Below are 18,770 nucleotides of genomic sequence, written 5' to 3'. Positions count from 1 at the left end.
TGTAATGGAACTGGATCATGGTGAGGAATGCGGTTGAGGCAGTCAAGTCATCAATATACAAAGAAGGATGAATTATAGAGACTTCAAAAATTCCTAAAGGGAAGACAACCATAAAACATATAAACCCAGAGCAAATAAATCACTCACTCATTAAAGTCTTCCTTGTAGATATCATCAGAATATGAAGCTCCTTTAGGCACAGAAACATGTAAGGGCTGCATATTTCCTTCGCAAGCAGCCTAGAATTTAATTAAATATTGAATTATTCTTTAGCTAATTGTTGATAATTGACACATTTCAGAATATTATTTTGAGCAAAGTATACTTAAATATTGTTTGAAATTTATACTATAATTTGGAGATAATTTTAGAATTTGAGGAGAAATGAGATGTTAATTGTGTGTAGCAAAAAAAGCTTCAAGTGGATTATTACTAAAAATAAGTTGTTCTAATGCATGGTGTATAACATTCAGCAGCATGTGTAAAGTTTAGAGTTCAGAGATGCTTGTATGTTTAAAGATCTAAAATAAGTTTGGCTGTGTGTGGTGGCTCATGCCTGTAATCCCAGAACTTTGGGAGGCTGAGGTGGGAGGATCACCTGAGGTCAGGAGTTTGAGACCAGCCTGGCCAACATGGTGAAACTCCATCTCCACTAAAAATACAAATATTAGCTGGGCATGGTGGCGGGTGCCTGTAATCCCAGCTACTCGGGAGGCTGCGGCAGGAGAATCACTTAAACCTGGGAGGTGGAGGTTGTGGTGAGCTGAGATCGTGCCATTGCACTCCTGCCTGGGTGACAGAGCAAGACTCCATCTCAAAAAAATAAATAAATAATAAAATAAAATAAAATAAGTTTGCTGTGACCAGAACAAAAATAGTATGTTCTCAAAAGTTGAGAAAGAAGGCCAGGGAAGAGGGCAGAAGCCAAGCCCTTTATGACTTTGTCAATTATGTAAGGATGAGCCAGTCAACACAATCTTCTCCCTTCTACATGTTCACCCATCCATGTATGTGACTGGGTTCTGTGGTTTTACCTGTGCAACAAGCAGAGCTTCTTTAAGCTGACCTCTTGACATGAAAAAATGGACTAGCTTTTTCACATCACCAATGGCTATGCAGTATGGAATGACATCATCCTTATCTTCCTGGATTAATTGGTCAGCTCTCCTAATAAAATAAGGACAATTTTTTAAACAATATATTATTTTGAAGGTTTTTAGGTGAATTGAGATTTTCTGAAAGTATGGCTAAAATTTGTAGCAGATTTCATAAAGCCCTTTGGCATATCACTTTTAAAAAAGACATTTTATAATCAAATTACATGTGGAAGGCAGATAAAAGTTGTATGAAAAAATAAATACTATAGGTAATTGTCTGCCTTTAGAACATGACATAAAATATGCCTGAACATTTTAGATATTAAAATCAATGTGGTTTATCTATTAAAATGGGCAACTAATTTATTCAAAAATATGTTTTATATACGATATGTGTGATAGGATATCAGGAGGATTAAGCAAATATGTGGGTATCTACATTGCTAAAGACAGATAATTTTAATTGTTTTAGGAAGCGTAACAATGAATAGAGAGCCTTGAAACTCAAGTAGCTTAAAAATCACTAAGATGGAGAATATAGAAATATAAATATTAACAATAAAATGTAGAATGTCTTAAGTGCCCTAAGTGAGGAAGATTAAAGAAAAATAATGTTGCAGACATGTGAAGGGAGAAAGGGGATGGTAATCTTAGAGATTGTGAAGGGTGTACATGTGTCTGTTTCCGTATATCTGTCTCTGTCTCTCTGCACCCATCTCTCTCTCTCTCTCTCTCTCTCCATCTGTGTGTGTGTGTGTGTGTGTGTGTGTATCTTCCCATCTAAGTCTCAGGTATTTTCTCAATGACTAACCCCCTCGTTAATTCTGCCCTCAATGTTCAACCTCAGTTTTGTTTAAAAATAACCTGGTCTATTTACTTTATGGTAGCATTTACATTAAACCAGAATTCAATTTTTAATCTTTGGGTAGGGGTAGCAGATATTTTTCATGCTGAAAATGGAAAATACTTTTCATGATATTTGCCAGCTCACTGTTAACAGTCTCCAATTTCATAGAGTCATCGAAGTATTCCTCAACAGCTATGTTTTTACTATGTGATTTTGATTTTCTTGTTATAGCTGTTTAGAAACAAGCTGGTTAGAAATAATAATCTACTTCCCTGGGCATTTGAAACTATGATTGAGAGACTGTCAATCTGGATGAATGGCTGGATCTATAAAGCATAAATGCAGGAGTTGTGGAGAGACCACTTTCTGGCAGCTACATGGGCTAAGAGGCAGAGAAAATCAGGAGTTGGCTTTCAAAGATAAATGAAATAGAATTGGAAGAGTTTTGTGTATTCCCATTTGCCTCCTCCTTTTCCTTCCCCACTAAATCTATTCTAATCTTGCTTCAGTCTCCTTCTTTCTACCAAAACAGCTCTTACTAAGATCAACAATAACCTCCATGTGATCCAGATTTCTTCTTTGGGCTACAAAATCAAGACTGCCTATTGAACAATGCCACTTAAATCACAAGGAACTTCAAGCTCAACATGTCCAAACAGAACTAATGATTTTTGTGCCATTTGATTCAAATCCTCTTCTAATGGTTTTGCTGTTGTTGTTGTCTTAGTTGTTTGTTTTTAAATCCCAGTGATTAGCAACAGCTTCTATCCAGTTTTTCAAACCTAAAACCTAAAAATTATTTGTTATACCTTCCTCATCTCTATTACCAAATCCAGTTATTTTTAACTCCTAGATATATCAAATTTGTCTACTTTTCTCAGTCCCCACATCACTACGTATGGCATCCACGCTACTGCTGTCTTTTGACTCAGGTATTCTAATTGCCTTCTAACTGGCCTCCTCATATCTGCTATTGACCTTCTCTAGTCTGTTCTTGATATTTTAGCTTGTGTGGATATTCTAAATGAAGAATTGGTCACATCACTTTCTACCCTATTTAAAATTAAAACCCTCTAATGTCTTGTGTTCCTCTTAGGATAAAGAAAAAATAAAAAAGCTTACTACGTTTACAAGGCCCTAAAACGTCCAGCTTGTGCCTACCTTTTCACTTTCCCTTGGCAGCACTTCCCCCTGGCTCCTGCACTCCAGCTACAGCAGCCTCCTTTCACAGAGTTCCTGTACTCTGCTTCCTAAGCCTGGGATGCTAGCTCTAGCCTCTTCACTTGGTTATCTCCTACGTATTCTTTATAGCTCAGTTCATATACACCAATCTTGGTCAGGTTTCCTTTGTTCCAATTTATCTGAGGATACACCACATTTTAAACTCACAGATATCTAACACAGAAAGCAATGTAGTAGAATATTAATATGACTAGATGCCAATAAAATATGTCAATAATCACATAGAATACAAAATATGTTTACTTTTATTCTGCAATATTAACACTGAGTGACTCCACTTTGGTCTTAAATGGAAATCCATTAAGTTTTTGCTGAGATTGAAATAATGTTTTGTGAAGTAAATATCCTCTGCTAACTTGACTTTCTTAAGGATTCGGTGAGGGCAATAACATTCACAATTGTGCTGTGAGGGTACAGGGACTTACAGCACTGGGGATTCTTAAAGCTCAGGAGAGGGAGCCTAAAATCTGAGGGCTGCAATCAGCCTGTTGCTTAACTTACTGTTGGGAGCAGGTGCTAGGGAACAGTCTACTTTCTCACGGCAAATGTGTTAATCCTTCTGAATTTTATGTTTAGCCTTTGATTGATTTTTACTTGTGTCTGTAAGAAGCAGTTGATTTTTTGCCACTAAACCTTGTTCCATAAAAGAAAAATCCAAATTTCTGTTTTTAATGTCAGAAGCAAGGTAATTACCTAATAAAATATAGTACTCTATAAGCTTAGCACAGTGACTGGCATATAGTAGGCATTAATAAATATTTGTTAAATGAATGAATAGCACAGAAGAGAGTAGAATAAAATAGAACAGAGAATAATCATACATTGTAGGTTGAAATGTGTCCCTCAAAACAATATGTTGAAGTCCTAACCCATGATACCTGTGAATGTAACCATATATGGAAATAGGGTCTTAGCCGATGTAATTAGTTGAAGTAATATGGGGTCATACTGGATTAGGGTAGGCCCTCAATCCAATATGACTCATGACTTATAAGAAGAGGAAATCTGGGCACAGAGACACACAGGGAATAATGCCATGTGCAGATAAGGGAGAGACTGGAGTGATGCGTCAAAAGGCAACAAGATGCCAAGGACTGCCCGCAACCAGACATCAAGAGAGAAGCATGGAACTAATTCTTTCTCAGAGCCTCCAGTAGAAACCAACTTTGCTGACAACATGATTTAGACTTCTGGCCTCCTGAACTGTGAGAAAATAAATTTCTGTTGTTTTAGGCCACCCATTTTATGGTAATTTTTTTTTTATGGCAACCCCAGGAAACTAATCCACTTGAGAAAAAATCTTGTTGGTTTATTGCATTCTAAAACAAGAATGTTTAGTTAATTTCCTCAGCGGTCAGACCCTTCTTTATCATCAGTGCCTCCCTCATATCCATGGAAGAAATGGCAGGAATTAGTGCCTACAGAGAAAATTTTTGAGATAATTAATAGAATAGTATTTTACGAACCTATGCTAACCTTCAGAAAATCTTGCCACTTATATTTCAATAGCAACTTATTAATCAGTGAGTATGTTTGCTGATCTGTCGTTCTCTCCATTGACATGGGGAAATTTGCCTTCTGCTATCTTCATCAGAGGTCAAGTCAAATCCAAGAACACCAAAATTACTTGTAACTGATTCATTTCATTTACTGTATCAGTAGATACAAAATTTAGTTATTATTTAAGACAACATAAGAATAAGAAATTTCAAGAGCTACTGCCATATTTATATACTGCTTCTATTCTAACATGATTTTAAAACATCTATTTTAACAGACTCTCTCTGCCTTACCTCTGCATTAACTTCTTCCAGTATTTCACAGAGACTCCTGGTGCAATTGACAGGGCTTTGTCCCACTAGAATAGAAGGCAAAAAGGGCAGGAGCATATTAATTTTGGTTGCTCTGTGTAATTCTCAAGACACTTAAAAAATAGATTCGTATTTATAACATAGTATTTTTATACTTGAGTTCTTGAGTCCTGATTTGTTACCTTCTGACTTCTTTTTGTTCCATAGTTTTAAAAAAATCTTTAAAGAGCACTAATTTTACCTCTGTCAATAATATAAAAGAAGCTGGGCATGGTGGCTGATGCCTGTAAAGCCAGTGCTTTGGGAGGCTGAGGTGGGAGGATTGCTTGAGGCTAGGAGTTTGAGACCAGCCTGGGTAACACAGCAAGACCCTCATCTCTACCAAAACAACTTTTTTTTTTAATTGGTCAGGTGTGGTGGTGCACACTTGTAGTTCTAGCTACTTGGGAGGCTGAGTGGAGAAGATCATTTGAGCCCAGGGGTTCAAGGCTGCAGTGAGTTGTGATCACATCACTGCACTCCAGTCTGGGCCACAGAGCGAGACTTTGTCTCAAAAAAACAAAAAAACAAAAAAAAACAAAAACACAAACAAACAAACAAACAAAAAAACAAAGTAAAAAAGACTGTATTGACATGGTTAAATTCCAAGTACCCTTCGGTTCCTTAGGGAAGGATTAAATGGCTGCTGTTATCACTTACAAAAGTGTCTTGAACTTGATGGAGCTTGAAGAAGTTGAGAAAAATATTTACTTTTTATTGCTATCTTTTAATTCCATTTTCCACAAATTTTTGAAGTCTCTACATATTAAAATATTTTAAAATAAAATATGTAAAATTCTATTATTTAGGGAAAATCCAGTCCTAAACCTAGAGAGAAAGAAAGAGAAAAATGGAAGGAGAGACTTAGGGAGAGAAAGGAAGGGAAGAAAAGAAATAGTAACAAAAATATGTACTTTGAAAAATATGTTGACCCATCTTCTAATACAACTCCAGAGTAATTTGTTCCATGGTGTTCAAAATATTAACATTTTTATTTCACTGCTACTTATATGAACAAATATACCATCTATTTCTATTTTATCCTTTCCTACTCATTTTAATAAATTTTATTTATTGTCATTTCTTCATTTAACTGGTAATACAATACTTGTCTTCACATTTAGAAATTGGACTTCTATTGAAGAAGCTCATTGTTTAATAAAGGCTGATTGTTACTGTTATATGAAAATACAGATTTCATTGAATTCCCGTCTAGACTGGAACTGAGAGGAAAATTTTCTGAAATATCACTATGTGAATCAAAATTTCATTTTAATTGAGGCTCTTCAAAACACTAGGGTTCTATTGCAATTATCACTAGAAAATTGGTTATTAACCAGAAAATAATATGTTAAATTTTAAACAGGCAATTTTTAATACTACGTATTTAAAATCATGTTACCTAAAAGGTATCTTAAAATATGTTTTCAGGGGAAATCTCTCTCTAATGGAAGACAGAAGTTGCAATGTAGATTAAATTAACTTTGAATTCACCAAGCTCTTTCAATAGAAACATGTCTAATAAATAAGCTTAAAAAAATAAAAAACATTTCTAAGAAATGATTACAAACGATTCTCTGGACACCCATATTTCTTTTTTCTTTTTTTCTTTTGAGACGGAGTTTCACTCTTGTCACCCAGGCTGGAGTGCAATGGTATGATCTTGGCTCACTGCAACCTCTGCCTGCCGGATTCAAGTGATTCTCATGCCTCAGCCTCCCGAGTAGCTGGGACTACAGGAACCCACCACCACGCCCAGCTAATTTTTGTATTTTTGGTAGGGACAGGGTTTCACCATGTTGGCAGGGCTGTTCTTGAACTCTTGACCTCAGGTGATCCACCTGCCTCAGCCTCCCAAAGTGCTGGGATTACAGGCGTGAGCCACCGTGCCCGGCTTAGGACACCCATATTTCTAACAACTTGTACAGTTTCATGGATCATTATAAGTACATCGATGAACCTGCACAACAATAAAATTATTAAGCTTCCCAAACAGATACCTGATTGAAATAGGCTTTGAGTTAAAGGCAGTTTAAATTATATTTAATCAAATATAAAACCCAGAAATCTAAAGAATTACACTGTTGTACCAAAATTTATTAATTCCTTTTCTCCTTGACTTTTGATAGATCTTCTCTGCAGTAATGCTGTTTAAAAAAGTAACTTTTAGTTAAATATTTACTACTTTACAAGGAAAATTTTTACATTGCTCCTAAATTAAATACTTTTAAATTTATAATGCCTTTTTGATAACATTTTAAAATGGCACATTTTATTATCTGGGGTCAAGCAGTAATTCATTGTTTTTCTTGAAGTATATGGAAAGTAAAAAGGTGAGCTAAATTTAGTTTTGATTTATTTTATGTAACCATATTGCTTAGTTTTACTTTATATTATTTACAAGTACTCTAAATATCATGCTTTGTAGCTACACAGTTAACTAACTTAAACTTTTTAAAAGATGATAAGCTATGAGATAAGTCCACGCCATTCTAACCATTGTTTTGGTGAGGCAGGGGAAGGAAGAATTTTCACTGAACTAAAATGCATATACAGAAAAGGGAAAGGTCCAATAAGTTTACACAAACTGAATATGCCCACGTAATCAACACCCAGGATCAAGAAACAGAAGCCCCATTCTCCCGTGTTCCATTGCAGTCACTACCCATCTACTAAAGGGTAGCAAAAGCATAAATTCATCCTAACCTTTTTGTAAAGATCAGTTTTGTTGATTTAGCCCTCCATTAAACAATCATCATCCTTTATCAGATGATATGCAGCAGAAACCCTTCTTCTGGCCACTGTGGGATTTAGTTATGACAAGTAGTATTAGCAAGGGGATTCTACTGTGAACAAATTAGCCAACATAGTTTTTTGTTTGTTTGTAAGAAGTTAAGATTCCAGCCTAGGGCGGTAGTTCTCAAACTTCTGCATGCAACAGAATAACATGGAGGGCTTATGAAAACACAAGATGGCTGGGCTCCAACCCCACAGTTTCTGATTCTGTAGGTCTGAGGTGAAACATGCATAGGGATCCCCAGGGATGCCAATGCTGCTGTCCTGGAACACATTGATAACTATTCTCCTAACATCTACACTTAATATCAGATTGGTAGAGAATCAATTAGATCTGTAAAAAAATAAGCTTCCTTTTTTTTTTTTGAGATGGAGTCTTGCTCTGTCGCCAGGCTGGAGTGCAATGGTGCGATCTCAGCTCTGTGCAACCTCCGCCTCCCAGGTTCAAGCAATTCTCCTGCCTCAGCCTCCCAAGTAGCTGGAATTACAGGCATACGCCACCACGCTGGGCTAATTTTTGTATTTTTAGAAGAGGCGGGGTTTCTCCACGTTGACTAGGCTGATCTTGAACTCCTGTCCTCAAGTGATCCTTCTGCCTTGGCCTCCTAAAGTGGTAGGGTTACAGGTGTGAAGGTGTGAGCCAGCACGCAGGGTATATACATTTCTTTTTCTTTTTTTTTTGAGATGGAGTTACCCAGGCTGGGGTACAGTGGCACAATCTCGGCTCACTGCAACCTCTGCCTCCCAGGTTCAGGCGATTCCTCTGCCTCAGCCTCCCAAGTAGCTGGGACTAGAGGTGCGCACCACATGCCTGGCTAGTTTTTTGTTGTTGTTGTTGTTGTTTTTTGTATTTTGGCAGAGACAAGGTTTCACCATGTTGGCCAGGATGGTCTCAATCTCCTGACCTCGTGATCCACCCGACTTGGCCTCCCAAAGTGTTGGGATTATAGGCGTGAGTCATCATGCTCAGGCTTTTTTTTTTTTTTTTTTTTTTTTTGAGACAGGGTCTCTTTCTGTAGCCCAGGCTGGAGTGCAGTGGTACCATCACAGCTCACTGCAACCTCTGCCTCCTGGGCTCAACTTATCCTCTCATCTTAGCTTCCCAAGGCTGGGATTACAAGTGCACACCACCATGCCTGTCTAATTTTTTGTGTTTTTTGTAGAGGTGGGGTTTTACCATGTTGCCCAGGCTAGTATCAAACTCCTGGGCTCAAGTGATCCGCCCACCTTGGCCTCCAAAGTCCTGAGCTTTTTATTTTTAATACTTAAAATTGAGTATATTCTTAACGTTTAGACTACTATGTTAAACTCATTAGTTTTACTTTCATAGCACATTACCTCTCCAAGTTCAACCATAAGTTCACAGTATCTCTGAATTTGTCCTAATCTCAAGTGGATTTCAGCAGCTTCCTTCAGTCTTTCCTCCTTTGTAGGTACACCAATACCACCACCAAATTTAGACATCTTGACTGTTGTTAGTTCTTGAGCTTCAGACTGGTTTTAAAAAGAAAATAGAATTTTAAAAAATTTGTCATATTTTGTTTTGTATGTGTCATAATAATTTGTTGTATATTTTGAAATAACTAATACAGTGGAATTGAAATGTTCCTAACACACACAAAAAGATAAATGCTTGAGGTGATGGATACCCCAATTACCCTGATTTGATCAATACTCATTGTATGCTTGTATGAAAATATCACATATACCCCATAAACTATTATGCATCCATAATAATTAAAAATTTTAAAAAATTGTTTTACAAGAGTTCATGATAACAGATGATCATATAAACTTTACATGAATACGTACTTCAAAAGCATATAGCTCTGGAAAGTAAATATTTTAAAAATATTTTTCTCTATAAAATGTAATATCTTTCTAAACATAATATTTTGGGGGGTGTGTGGGGGTGGGATACAGGAGGGGAGAGACTGAATCCCATTGTTCTTAACCCTCTCCAGGTGTTGTAGTTATACAGAACAGATAAAAGGTAATGATAAAGTAATATACAACAATACAGACAGGCCTCTAGTAAAAATAAAAAGTTACTGGCTTACTTTAATTAGCTCTTCTCCTGTCAAATAGATTTTGCGGTTACAGTCATTAGGTGTTTAGTTTGTGATTAAAGAAAGTACTTCCTCTTTATGGAAAAAACTGCTCTTTATGAGCATTAGATCCACATCTCTGGCACAACTGTCTCCATGCTCTAACAATTAACTATAGATATTTCAGAAAATATATAAGCAATTTTTTCTTTCTGGTCCCAGAGTGGGTTTTGTTGTTGGTGCCGTAGATTACCCCAGGGATGAGGTAACTATTAGTTTTTACTGAAATTCATTAAGAGCTATAATATGATCATTTTTTATAAAACATATCCCAGAATAGTCTATTAGGCCCTCTGAGACTAAAATTAGAATAGTCCACATGTCACAATCATCTGCTAATAGGGGAAAGATAAAGCATTTCAAGGAGTTTCAAGTGACTTTGAAGGAATTTCATGAGACTCAACCTATGATAACCATGATTGACTTTATCTGTTCTCAAGTAATTCACTTTTATGATTCATTTTACCCAAGATGGATCTCCTCAGTGTTCATTTATTTAAATCTACCAATCTAATCATATATATTTTTAAAATCATTTTTATATTTTAATAGTGAAAAGGCAAAAAATTTGCTTGAGTACATCATATTTGCATGTTTTACTCACTGTTCTAAATTTAATCAGATGTTTCAAGTGCATTATTCCTTTGCAGTAGTTCTGAGGAAGTAAGCTATCATCCTGTCCTTTTATCACAGCAACCAAGTTCCATAAATTGTCACTGCCACCTGGAGGCTAAAGAGTTGACAAAAAATAAATATGGAATAGTGAATTAAAAACCTCATAATATTTTGCATCTTCAAAAATATTATAATTCAGGCATATCTAAATTTAAAAATTAACAAAATAACTATATGTTATCTCATGTATTGTTTCTAGTTTTACATTTGCTGTCTTACAGTGTACAGATTATGTTGAGTTACCCAATGAATTAGAATGGTACATGTAAATACGTGAATAAAAATAGTTGTAATGATTCATGTTGGCTAAAGGGAAAATATTCACATTTAATTCCTGTAATACTTACGGATAAACATTCTGAAAACCATCTTAGTTTTTTCACTCGAGAATTAGCGGTTAGTTTTTCTATTTCCTGTCTAATACCTCTTGACACTTTACCACACAGTAGAGGAGGAGTGCCTGGTTCTACAGCACAATCTGAAGAACAGACATAATTCAGTGAGAAAAGATTTCTCATAAAATATTATTTAGAAATAAACTCTAATACATGTATATGTTGCATACCAGTGTTCCCGATAATTTCTTCCCAAGATCTGTCTGCCAGAATGTTCATTTGTACAGGAGTGACTAAGGCTGTTAATGACCAGAGTCTTACTGTAGAGTCACGGGAGCAAGAGGCCATAGTGAAGGGGCGACTGGGATGGCAGGTTAAACCTGACGAAGATAAAAACCTATGTTAAGTAAACATTGAAAAATATTCTTTATTTATATGTGCTTCATAAAACTTCTACAGAATTGAAGCTATGAAGAAATATTGTGAGTAACGGAAAGGTTCTCAGTCAACCTTCTATCTGCATTTAATATACTGGCTGAAAATAATACAAGAATGCAATAAATTATTTTATATATTCTATAAATATGAATATAAAATTGAGTAACTATGAGAGGCTGGAAATGATGGCTCACGCCTATAATCCCAGCACTTTCCTGGGAGTCTGAGGCGGGTGGATCCCTTGAGCCCAAAAGTTTGAGATCGGCCTGGGCAACATGATGAAATACCATCTCTACCAAAAATACAGAAATTAGCTGGGTGTGGTGGCACATGATTGCAGTCCCAGCTACTTGGAAGGCTAAGGTGGGAGGATCTCTTGAGCCTGGGAGGTGAAGGTTGACGTGAGCTGTGTTTGCGCCACTGTACACCACCCTGGGCAACAGAGCCAGAGTGAGACTCTGTTTCAAAAAAACAAAATAATAATAAAAAAAAGAAAGAAAGAAAAAAGAAAAAAATTATTAGAAAGCAAATGGTCATGGGGTGAAAATGTTACAATTATATTTTGTGTGGTTAAGCAGCAACAAGTATACTATAAAACCAATAGCATACATAGTATCTATGAGTTAGTGGATGGGCAGATGACGTTCTAGTTAAAAGATGAAGAGTTGGGGACCTTTCAGTTTGAATATCAACAAATATGATTCTCTCCCACACTCAGTCCCGCATTGCCTTGGCTAAAAGGCCATTGTGGTCAAGCATATGGATCTGAATCTGGTCTAGATTGAGGTTACTTTTTCTAAGAAATCATTTTTGGATTCTTAATCTGCCCATTTACTCCCATCAGGGTTGAAGGATGAGAATAAATACAAACAAGAATGAGAGTGAAGAGATGTGCAAATGGTAAGTAATCTGATTTTCCAGAACCACATTAATTATATTAAAAAAACGGGATTATATTAAAAAACAAAACATTGTACTAAACATCCAAGAATAGAGGAATGGTTAAATAAGTGGTATCTACTCTATTACTGATTTCCTGTTAAACAACTTACCTCTGGAGTGATGTCAAAGGAAGGGAGAAAAACAAAAGCCATACATGTATATATGCCCATCGCAATATGTGTGCATTGTTTGTGTGTGTGTGTTTACACAGAAACACAGATGGGGGGGGAGAAAGACAAAACAGTGCTAACAATAGTCATCTTCTGATAATTTTTGTTGGCTTTTTCTTCTGTACATTCTGGTATTATAATAATAAACATGTATATTTTCTAATGTGAAAAATGTTATTGTAAAATAAAACACTGTATAACTTCTTCAAAAATACTGTATTCCTCAGAAGTTATAAGCATCATTAGTATGTCAATATAACAAATACATGAAAGAATGAAAGACACTTTACCATATACATCTGCACCGTGATCATACACAGTATCCACACAAGTTCCTTCTCGAGTGTCCCATACTTTTATAGTATAGTCCCAGCTGCCAGATATGAGCAGATATGGAATCTCAGTGTTCCACATTAATCCCCTCACAGGTGCAGTGTGTCCACTAAGAATACTGATGCAAGCATCCTGAGTATAATCCCAGATTCGAACGGTACTGAAAACAGAATATTATGGGTGTGATAACATTCAAGTTATAATGTATCTAGAGTATTAACATATTCTTAATAGAGTATAATAATTATTTATTAGCTTATCTAGAAGCATTTTATGTCTCAAGATATAAGGTTCTCTTCATTTCATTTTAATTTAAAAAATAATAATTGTATATATTTATGTGATATTTTGATGTATGCTTACAATGTGGAATAATTAAATCAAGCTAATTAACAAATTCATCCCCTCACATACTTTTCTTTATAGTAGATGGAAATGAATATTTAACTAGGCTAGTGCTAGCTTATTTAAACATATTTTCTTTTTTGACTTTTACTCTTGATTTATTACTGGTAGTAAACATATTATTTCACAGTTTTTATGTGAATAAAATTGCTTTGTTAAAATGAAATACCAAAAACAGCTATAACCAAAGTGGAAAATATGACTAATAATACAGATACAATAATTTAATATGTTAAGATTATTTGTAAATTATAAAAGTATAACATGTATGACGATGTGTATTATTTGAAATGTCACTTCATATTTATGCTTTAATCAATACAGCAAATAATTCCTTCATGTTTTTGTCGGTGATATAAGTTGCTTAGTCAGTGTAGAATAAATCTTAGATCAAGTTAAAAAATTTAAATATAACTGGATTCGTGAAATTACTTGTATCTATTGATTGTACAAATGTTACTGAAATTAAAATTTAACTTACAATCAATTTAAGACCTCCAACTGCTAATTTTGCTTAGACAATTTACAATAATTTTTTAGTCATAGATATATGCCAAACTGACAACAAAATAGTAGTACTTCAAAAGTATTACTATTTTGCACTATATAGGAAATAAATGATATATTCTTATTTCCTAAGGCATATCCCTTTCTGCTTTATATAAAAAGTTTCATTTCGGCCAGGTGCGGGGGCTCATGTCTGTAATCCCAGCACTTTGGGAGGCTGAGGCAGGCAGATCATGAGGTCAAGAGATGGAGACCATCCTGGCCAACATGGTGAAACCCTGTCTCTACCAAAAATACAAAAATTAGCTGGGCATGGTGGCGCACACCTGTAGTCCCAGCTACTAGGGAGGCTGAGGCAGGAGAATAGCTTGAACCCGGGAGGCGGAGGTTGCAGTGAGCTGAGATCATGCCACTGCACTCCAGCCTGGCGACACAGCGAGACTGTCTCAAAAAAAAAATTTTTTTCATTTCTTCTTTGTCCTCTTAAGCTTGTACATGACAATATATCAAAGTATATTACAATCTAAAAATTTTGTTGCTAATTTCTTATATATGCTAACATTTAAATATTTTACATTTGATATACTTTCATAAATAAGAATACATTAAAGGGATTTGTATCAAAATAATTTAATGTTATTGTAGGGACCACTAGAATAGGTGTCTTTCCTTTTATGACATGTTAGGTAGTTAGGCTTTGAAGTCCCAATGCATGTTTTTTGGTCAAACCCAAGAAAGGCTTTTATAGGCCCCACTGCAAATGAATGTCTGAGGCTCTCCAGGCTGAAGCGCAGCATCTGTGAGTTCTGCCATGAGTATGGCAGTATAACTGATTTCCCTACCATTCTGACTTATTTCAAGTCATAACCTACAGAAATCTCCTAATTATTTATCTTATTAAATTTGGATTTATGCCAAAAATTCAATGAAAATGCTTAATCATTCAATACTAAATCTGTGGTTCCCAGCTACTCGGGAGGCTGAGGCAGGAGAATCACTTGAACCTGGGAGGTGGAGATTGCAGTAAACCAAGATCACGCCACTGCATTCCAGCCTGGGTGACAGAGGGAGACTCTGTATATATATCTCCTATAAATATGTACATTTCTAGGAAAATATAAGCTTATGATTTTAAGGACTAGAAAATTAGAATCCAAAAATACATACCCATCATCAGAACCACTGCAAAGAATTCCCTCTCTCAGAGGAGACCATTTAACATGAAACACTTTTGCTGTATGCCCACTAAATACTTTCAATGGTTGATCTGAGCTGGTGGCTACATAATAAACACGAACATTTGTGTCTTCACAGCCAGTGGCTATCATGTCTCTGAAATATCATCAATGGAATATTGACATAGGATAAATATGATATATAACTAATAATTAAAGGTATACCATAGTTCTAATTTCTAAAAGTAGAATTTTTGCTTCCTTAGTGAAGTTAGACTAAAAACTTACATATGTAAAAAATCATGTATAATCACGCTACTGCTCATTTACAGAAACTGCACCAGTATGGAAAGACTTTCTTTCTGTGTTTTCCTTTAATTGGTTGAATTTTTATTTTATTTATTTTAGGTCAGAGGTAACGGTATTTCTATTTCTATAAGTTCTTTTTCAAGATGACCAGACTCATAATTTTCTGAATTTTTCTCAAACTTTACATTTTGCAACACTTAGGTCTTAAAAAGCATCCCAAATGGTGAGTGATGACGTTTGCTTACTTGCTGGTGGGCAAATTATTATTACATGCCTTAGCCCAGTTGTTAGATTGTTTTTGTGGCATGCGCACAAACAACAGTATTCTCACTGAAAGTTTTCTGGAAAAGCTCCCTGCAGACCAGGGTTGTCTGACTGGACAGGAAGTCAAGGTCCTGTTTTCCATTCCTTTTTGATGGCTTTCCTTCTTTAAGATGCTTTAACTGTTTGATACAACTATGAAGCCCCTGGAAATAGAATATGATCTTTTAATGTTCTTTGCTCATTATTCTCACAATAGTGAGAATAAGCTAAGCAACTACTTATACTTTAATGTTCTTTGCTCATTATTCTCACAATAGTGAGAATAAGCTAAGCAACTACTTGTACCTTCGTGATCAAACTTGGAATACTGCTAGGAAAGGAATTATGAGTACTAGGCAGACCTGTGGAAATCACGGACCTGCCAGAATAGTCTACTTGAGGAACATCTACTCTAACCATCATATAAACAGTCTCCACATGCTAAACATAAAGAAAGACAGTTACACACTGTGGATCTCAACTGTCATCAAAACCCTTTCAAAACTTCAAACTGTTGATTTTGTCACATGGGTTATAATACTTATATTTATTTAAGCCCACATGTAGAAATATGGCAGTTTACAAACTGGCATGCCAATCTGTAAGTGTGCAGATTACATCTTCTCAAGATCCACTGATAAACAAGACAGTTTCTACATTTGGGAAAATATAATTTGCATATATATATATATTTACATGTACATATCAGTATATTCATATATATGTATATACAGATACATAAATATAAAGTCTTAGAAATGATATCATAAACATTTAAAGAATGCACATAAAGATATCTAAATTATACAGTCAGAGACACCTTATAAATAAACTTCAGTATGTTCAAGGTTCACTTACCTACTAAGACACTAAGTGGAATATGAATACAGCAATTAAAACATTTTAAAAGGTTGTTAAAATTAAAAATGAAGTTTATTAGGTATTCTTGGTGGTAAGCATAATAGTTAAATATAAAGGACTTCCAGTGTCATTTGAAAATATAGCTTTCTTAAAAACAAACAACCCCATCAAAAAGTGGGCGAAGGACATGAACAGACACTTCTCAAAAGAAGACATTTATGCAGCCAAAAAATACATGAAAAAACGCTCACCATCACTGGCCATCAGAGAAATGCAAATCAAAACCACAATGAGATACCATCTCACACCAGTTAGAATGGCAATCATTAAAAAATCAGGAAACAACAGGTGCTAGAGAGGATGTGGAGAAATAGGAACACTTTGACACTGTTGGTGGGACTGTAAACTAGTTCAACCATTGTGGAAGTCAGTGTGGCGATTCCTCAGGGATCTAGAACTAGAAATACCATTTGACCCAGCCATCCCATTACTGGGTATATACCCAAAGGACTGTAAATCATGCTGCTATAAAGACACATGCACACGTACGTTTATTGCAGCATTATTCACAATAGCAAAGACTTGGAACCAACCCAAATGTCCAACAATGATAGACTGGATTAAGAAAATGTGGCACATATACACCATGGAATACTATGTAGCCATAAAAAATGATGAGTTCATGTCCTTTGTAGGGACATGGATGAAATTGGAAATCATCATTCTCAGTAAACTATCGCAAGGACAAAAAACCAAACACCACATATTCTCACTCATAGATGGGAATTGAACAATGAGAACACATGGACACAGGAAGGGGAACATCACACTCTGGGGACTGTTGTGGGGTGGGGGGAGGGGGGAGGGATAGCATTGGGAGATATACCTAAAGTATAATAATAATAAAAAAAATGAAAAAAAAGAAAATATAGCTTTCTTAACTAACTAAACACATTATATTAATATATAGCTTTTATTTCAACTGGCCAAATGGGTTATTAACTCTATAAAACAGAGAAATAAGAATGTGGAACTGTTCTATTAGTCAGATACAAGGTAATTCTATTCATTTGCATATTCAACAAATATTTATTGAACATCTCCTTTTTTCAAGGCGCAGTGAGGGTCAGCAACTCTGTTTTGCTAAGAATATGCTGTTTAACACAGATAACATAGTTGGCGATCTCATAGGGCTTACATTTCAGAGGGTGAGACAGCCAATATGCAACCAGGCAACAAATAAAATTTAATTTTATTATATTAAGTGCTCCAAAGGCATATTATATGGGAAACTTACTTCATATGGGGGTCAAGAAATACTTTTCTGTGGTTTTTGAGCTGAAAGCTGAAGGATGGATAACAGTTATTTATGTCCCACCCAGGTAGGGTATGTGGTGTAGGGTGGGAAACAGAATCCTAGGTAAGGGGGCCAGTATAAGTGAACCTTGGGGTGAAAATCAGATGGCTAGTTCCATAAACTGAAAGTGAGTGTGGCTGGATGCAAGGAGTAAGGGAAAGCAAGCCTGGGAATGAGATTAATAAAATAGGAAAAAGATTATTCAGGGACCTTCTTGTAGTGCTTGCTAAAAGTTTTCATTTTATCCTGCAGTTAATGGGAAAGTATTGGAAGATTTAAGCAGTAGAATGGTGTGCTCAGCTCTGTGTCTTAAATGTTCATTCTGACTGCAGCATGGAGAGGTGGGGTAGAGAGAGAGGAGGTGATGATAAAGGGTGTAAACTGTAGAACTGACTTAGAAGGTTTCTGCAGGACTCTAAAAAAACCCAAATGTTATTGGTTTAGTGGCAAGTTGATGGTTAGGAAAAAAAGGAGTATTTATAATTTTTTTCTTTTAAATTTGAAACAGGGTCTGGCTCTATCACCCAGGCTGCAGTGCAGTGGCACAATCATGGCTTACTGCAGCCTCGACCTCCTAGGCTCAACCCATCCTCCCACCTCAGCCTCCCGAGGAGCTGTGACTACAAGTGTGCCCCACCAGTTTGACGAATTTTTTCACTGTTTTTTTTTTTTTTTTTTTTTTTTTTTTTTTAAGAGATGAAGTCTTACTATGTTGCCCAGGCTGGTATTGAACTCCTGAGCTCAAGTGACCCTCTGGCCTCAGCTTCCCAAGTGCTTGAATTAGAGGCATGAGCCACCATACCTGGCCAAGATGAATATTTAGACAGAGAAAATTACAGGAATTGGTGGCTGATTGAAAACAGAAAGTGAGATATAAAAAGGTGTAAAAGAAAAGGCTAAGGATTCTGGCTTTAGCAGTTTTCCTTGTTAGCAATATTGGCCACTGAGATAGGAAATACTGGGGATGAGCTGATAGTGAGCTTATTTTGCATATAACCTTAACAGCGTGTAAAGCCGGGT

General features: G+C 35.8%; 1 protein-coding gene and 1 long non-coding RNA gene across 11 annotated transcripts in view; one reads left to right on the top strand and one right to left on the bottom strand.

Moving 5' to 3' along the window:
* Positions 1-18,770, bottom strand: part of WDR17 (WD repeat domain 17) — a 120,865-nt gene that overhangs the window by 22,832 nt on the left and 79,263 nt on the right. For 6 of the 10 annotated variants that reach the window (XM_054554739.1, XM_054554742.1, XM_002815309.4 and 3 more), the window contains 9 exons: positions 14,913-15,077; positions 12,791-12,993; positions 11,181-11,330; positions 10,963-11,093; positions 10,545-10,670; positions 9,171-9,326; positions 4,980-5,044; positions 1,035-1,167; positions 148-239 (listed from right to left, as the gene is read on the bottom strand). In XM_054554739.1, the coding sequence (XP_054410714.1) occupies positions 148-239; positions 1,035-1,167; positions 4,980-5,044; positions 9,171-9,326; positions 10,545-10,670; positions 10,963-11,093; positions 11,181-11,330; positions 12,791-12,993; positions 14,913-15,077 (1,221 nt within the window). The remainder of the gene's footprint in view (positions 1-147; positions 240-1,034; positions 1,168-4,979; positions 5,045-9,170; positions 9,327-10,544; positions 10,671-10,962; positions 11,094-11,180; positions 11,331-12,790; positions 12,994-14,912; positions 15,078-18,770) is intronic. The other 4 variants (XM_054554745.1, XM_054554746.1, XM_054554743.2 and 1 more) reach the window with 1 other exon arrangement.
* Positions 1-18,770, top strand: part of LOC129059149 (uncharacterized) — a 55,923-nt gene that overhangs the window by 17,222 nt on the left and 19,931 nt on the right. The window contains exon 2 of the long non-coding RNA XR_008524885.2: positions 12,233-12,288. This is a non-coding gene — a long non-coding RNA (uncharacterized LOC129059149). The remainder of the gene's footprint in view (positions 1-12,232; positions 12,289-18,770) is intronic.

This window comes from Pongo abelii, chromosome 3 (assembly GCF_028885655.2).
Source record: "Pongo abelii isolate AG06213 chromosome 3, NHGRI_mPonAbe1-v2.0_pri, whole genome shotgun sequence".
Classification (NCBI taxonomy): domain Eukaryota; kingdom Metazoa; phylum Chordata; class Mammalia; order Primates; family Hominidae; genus Pongo; species Pongo abelii.
This window is presented reverse-complemented; position numbering and strand designations above follow the sequence as displayed.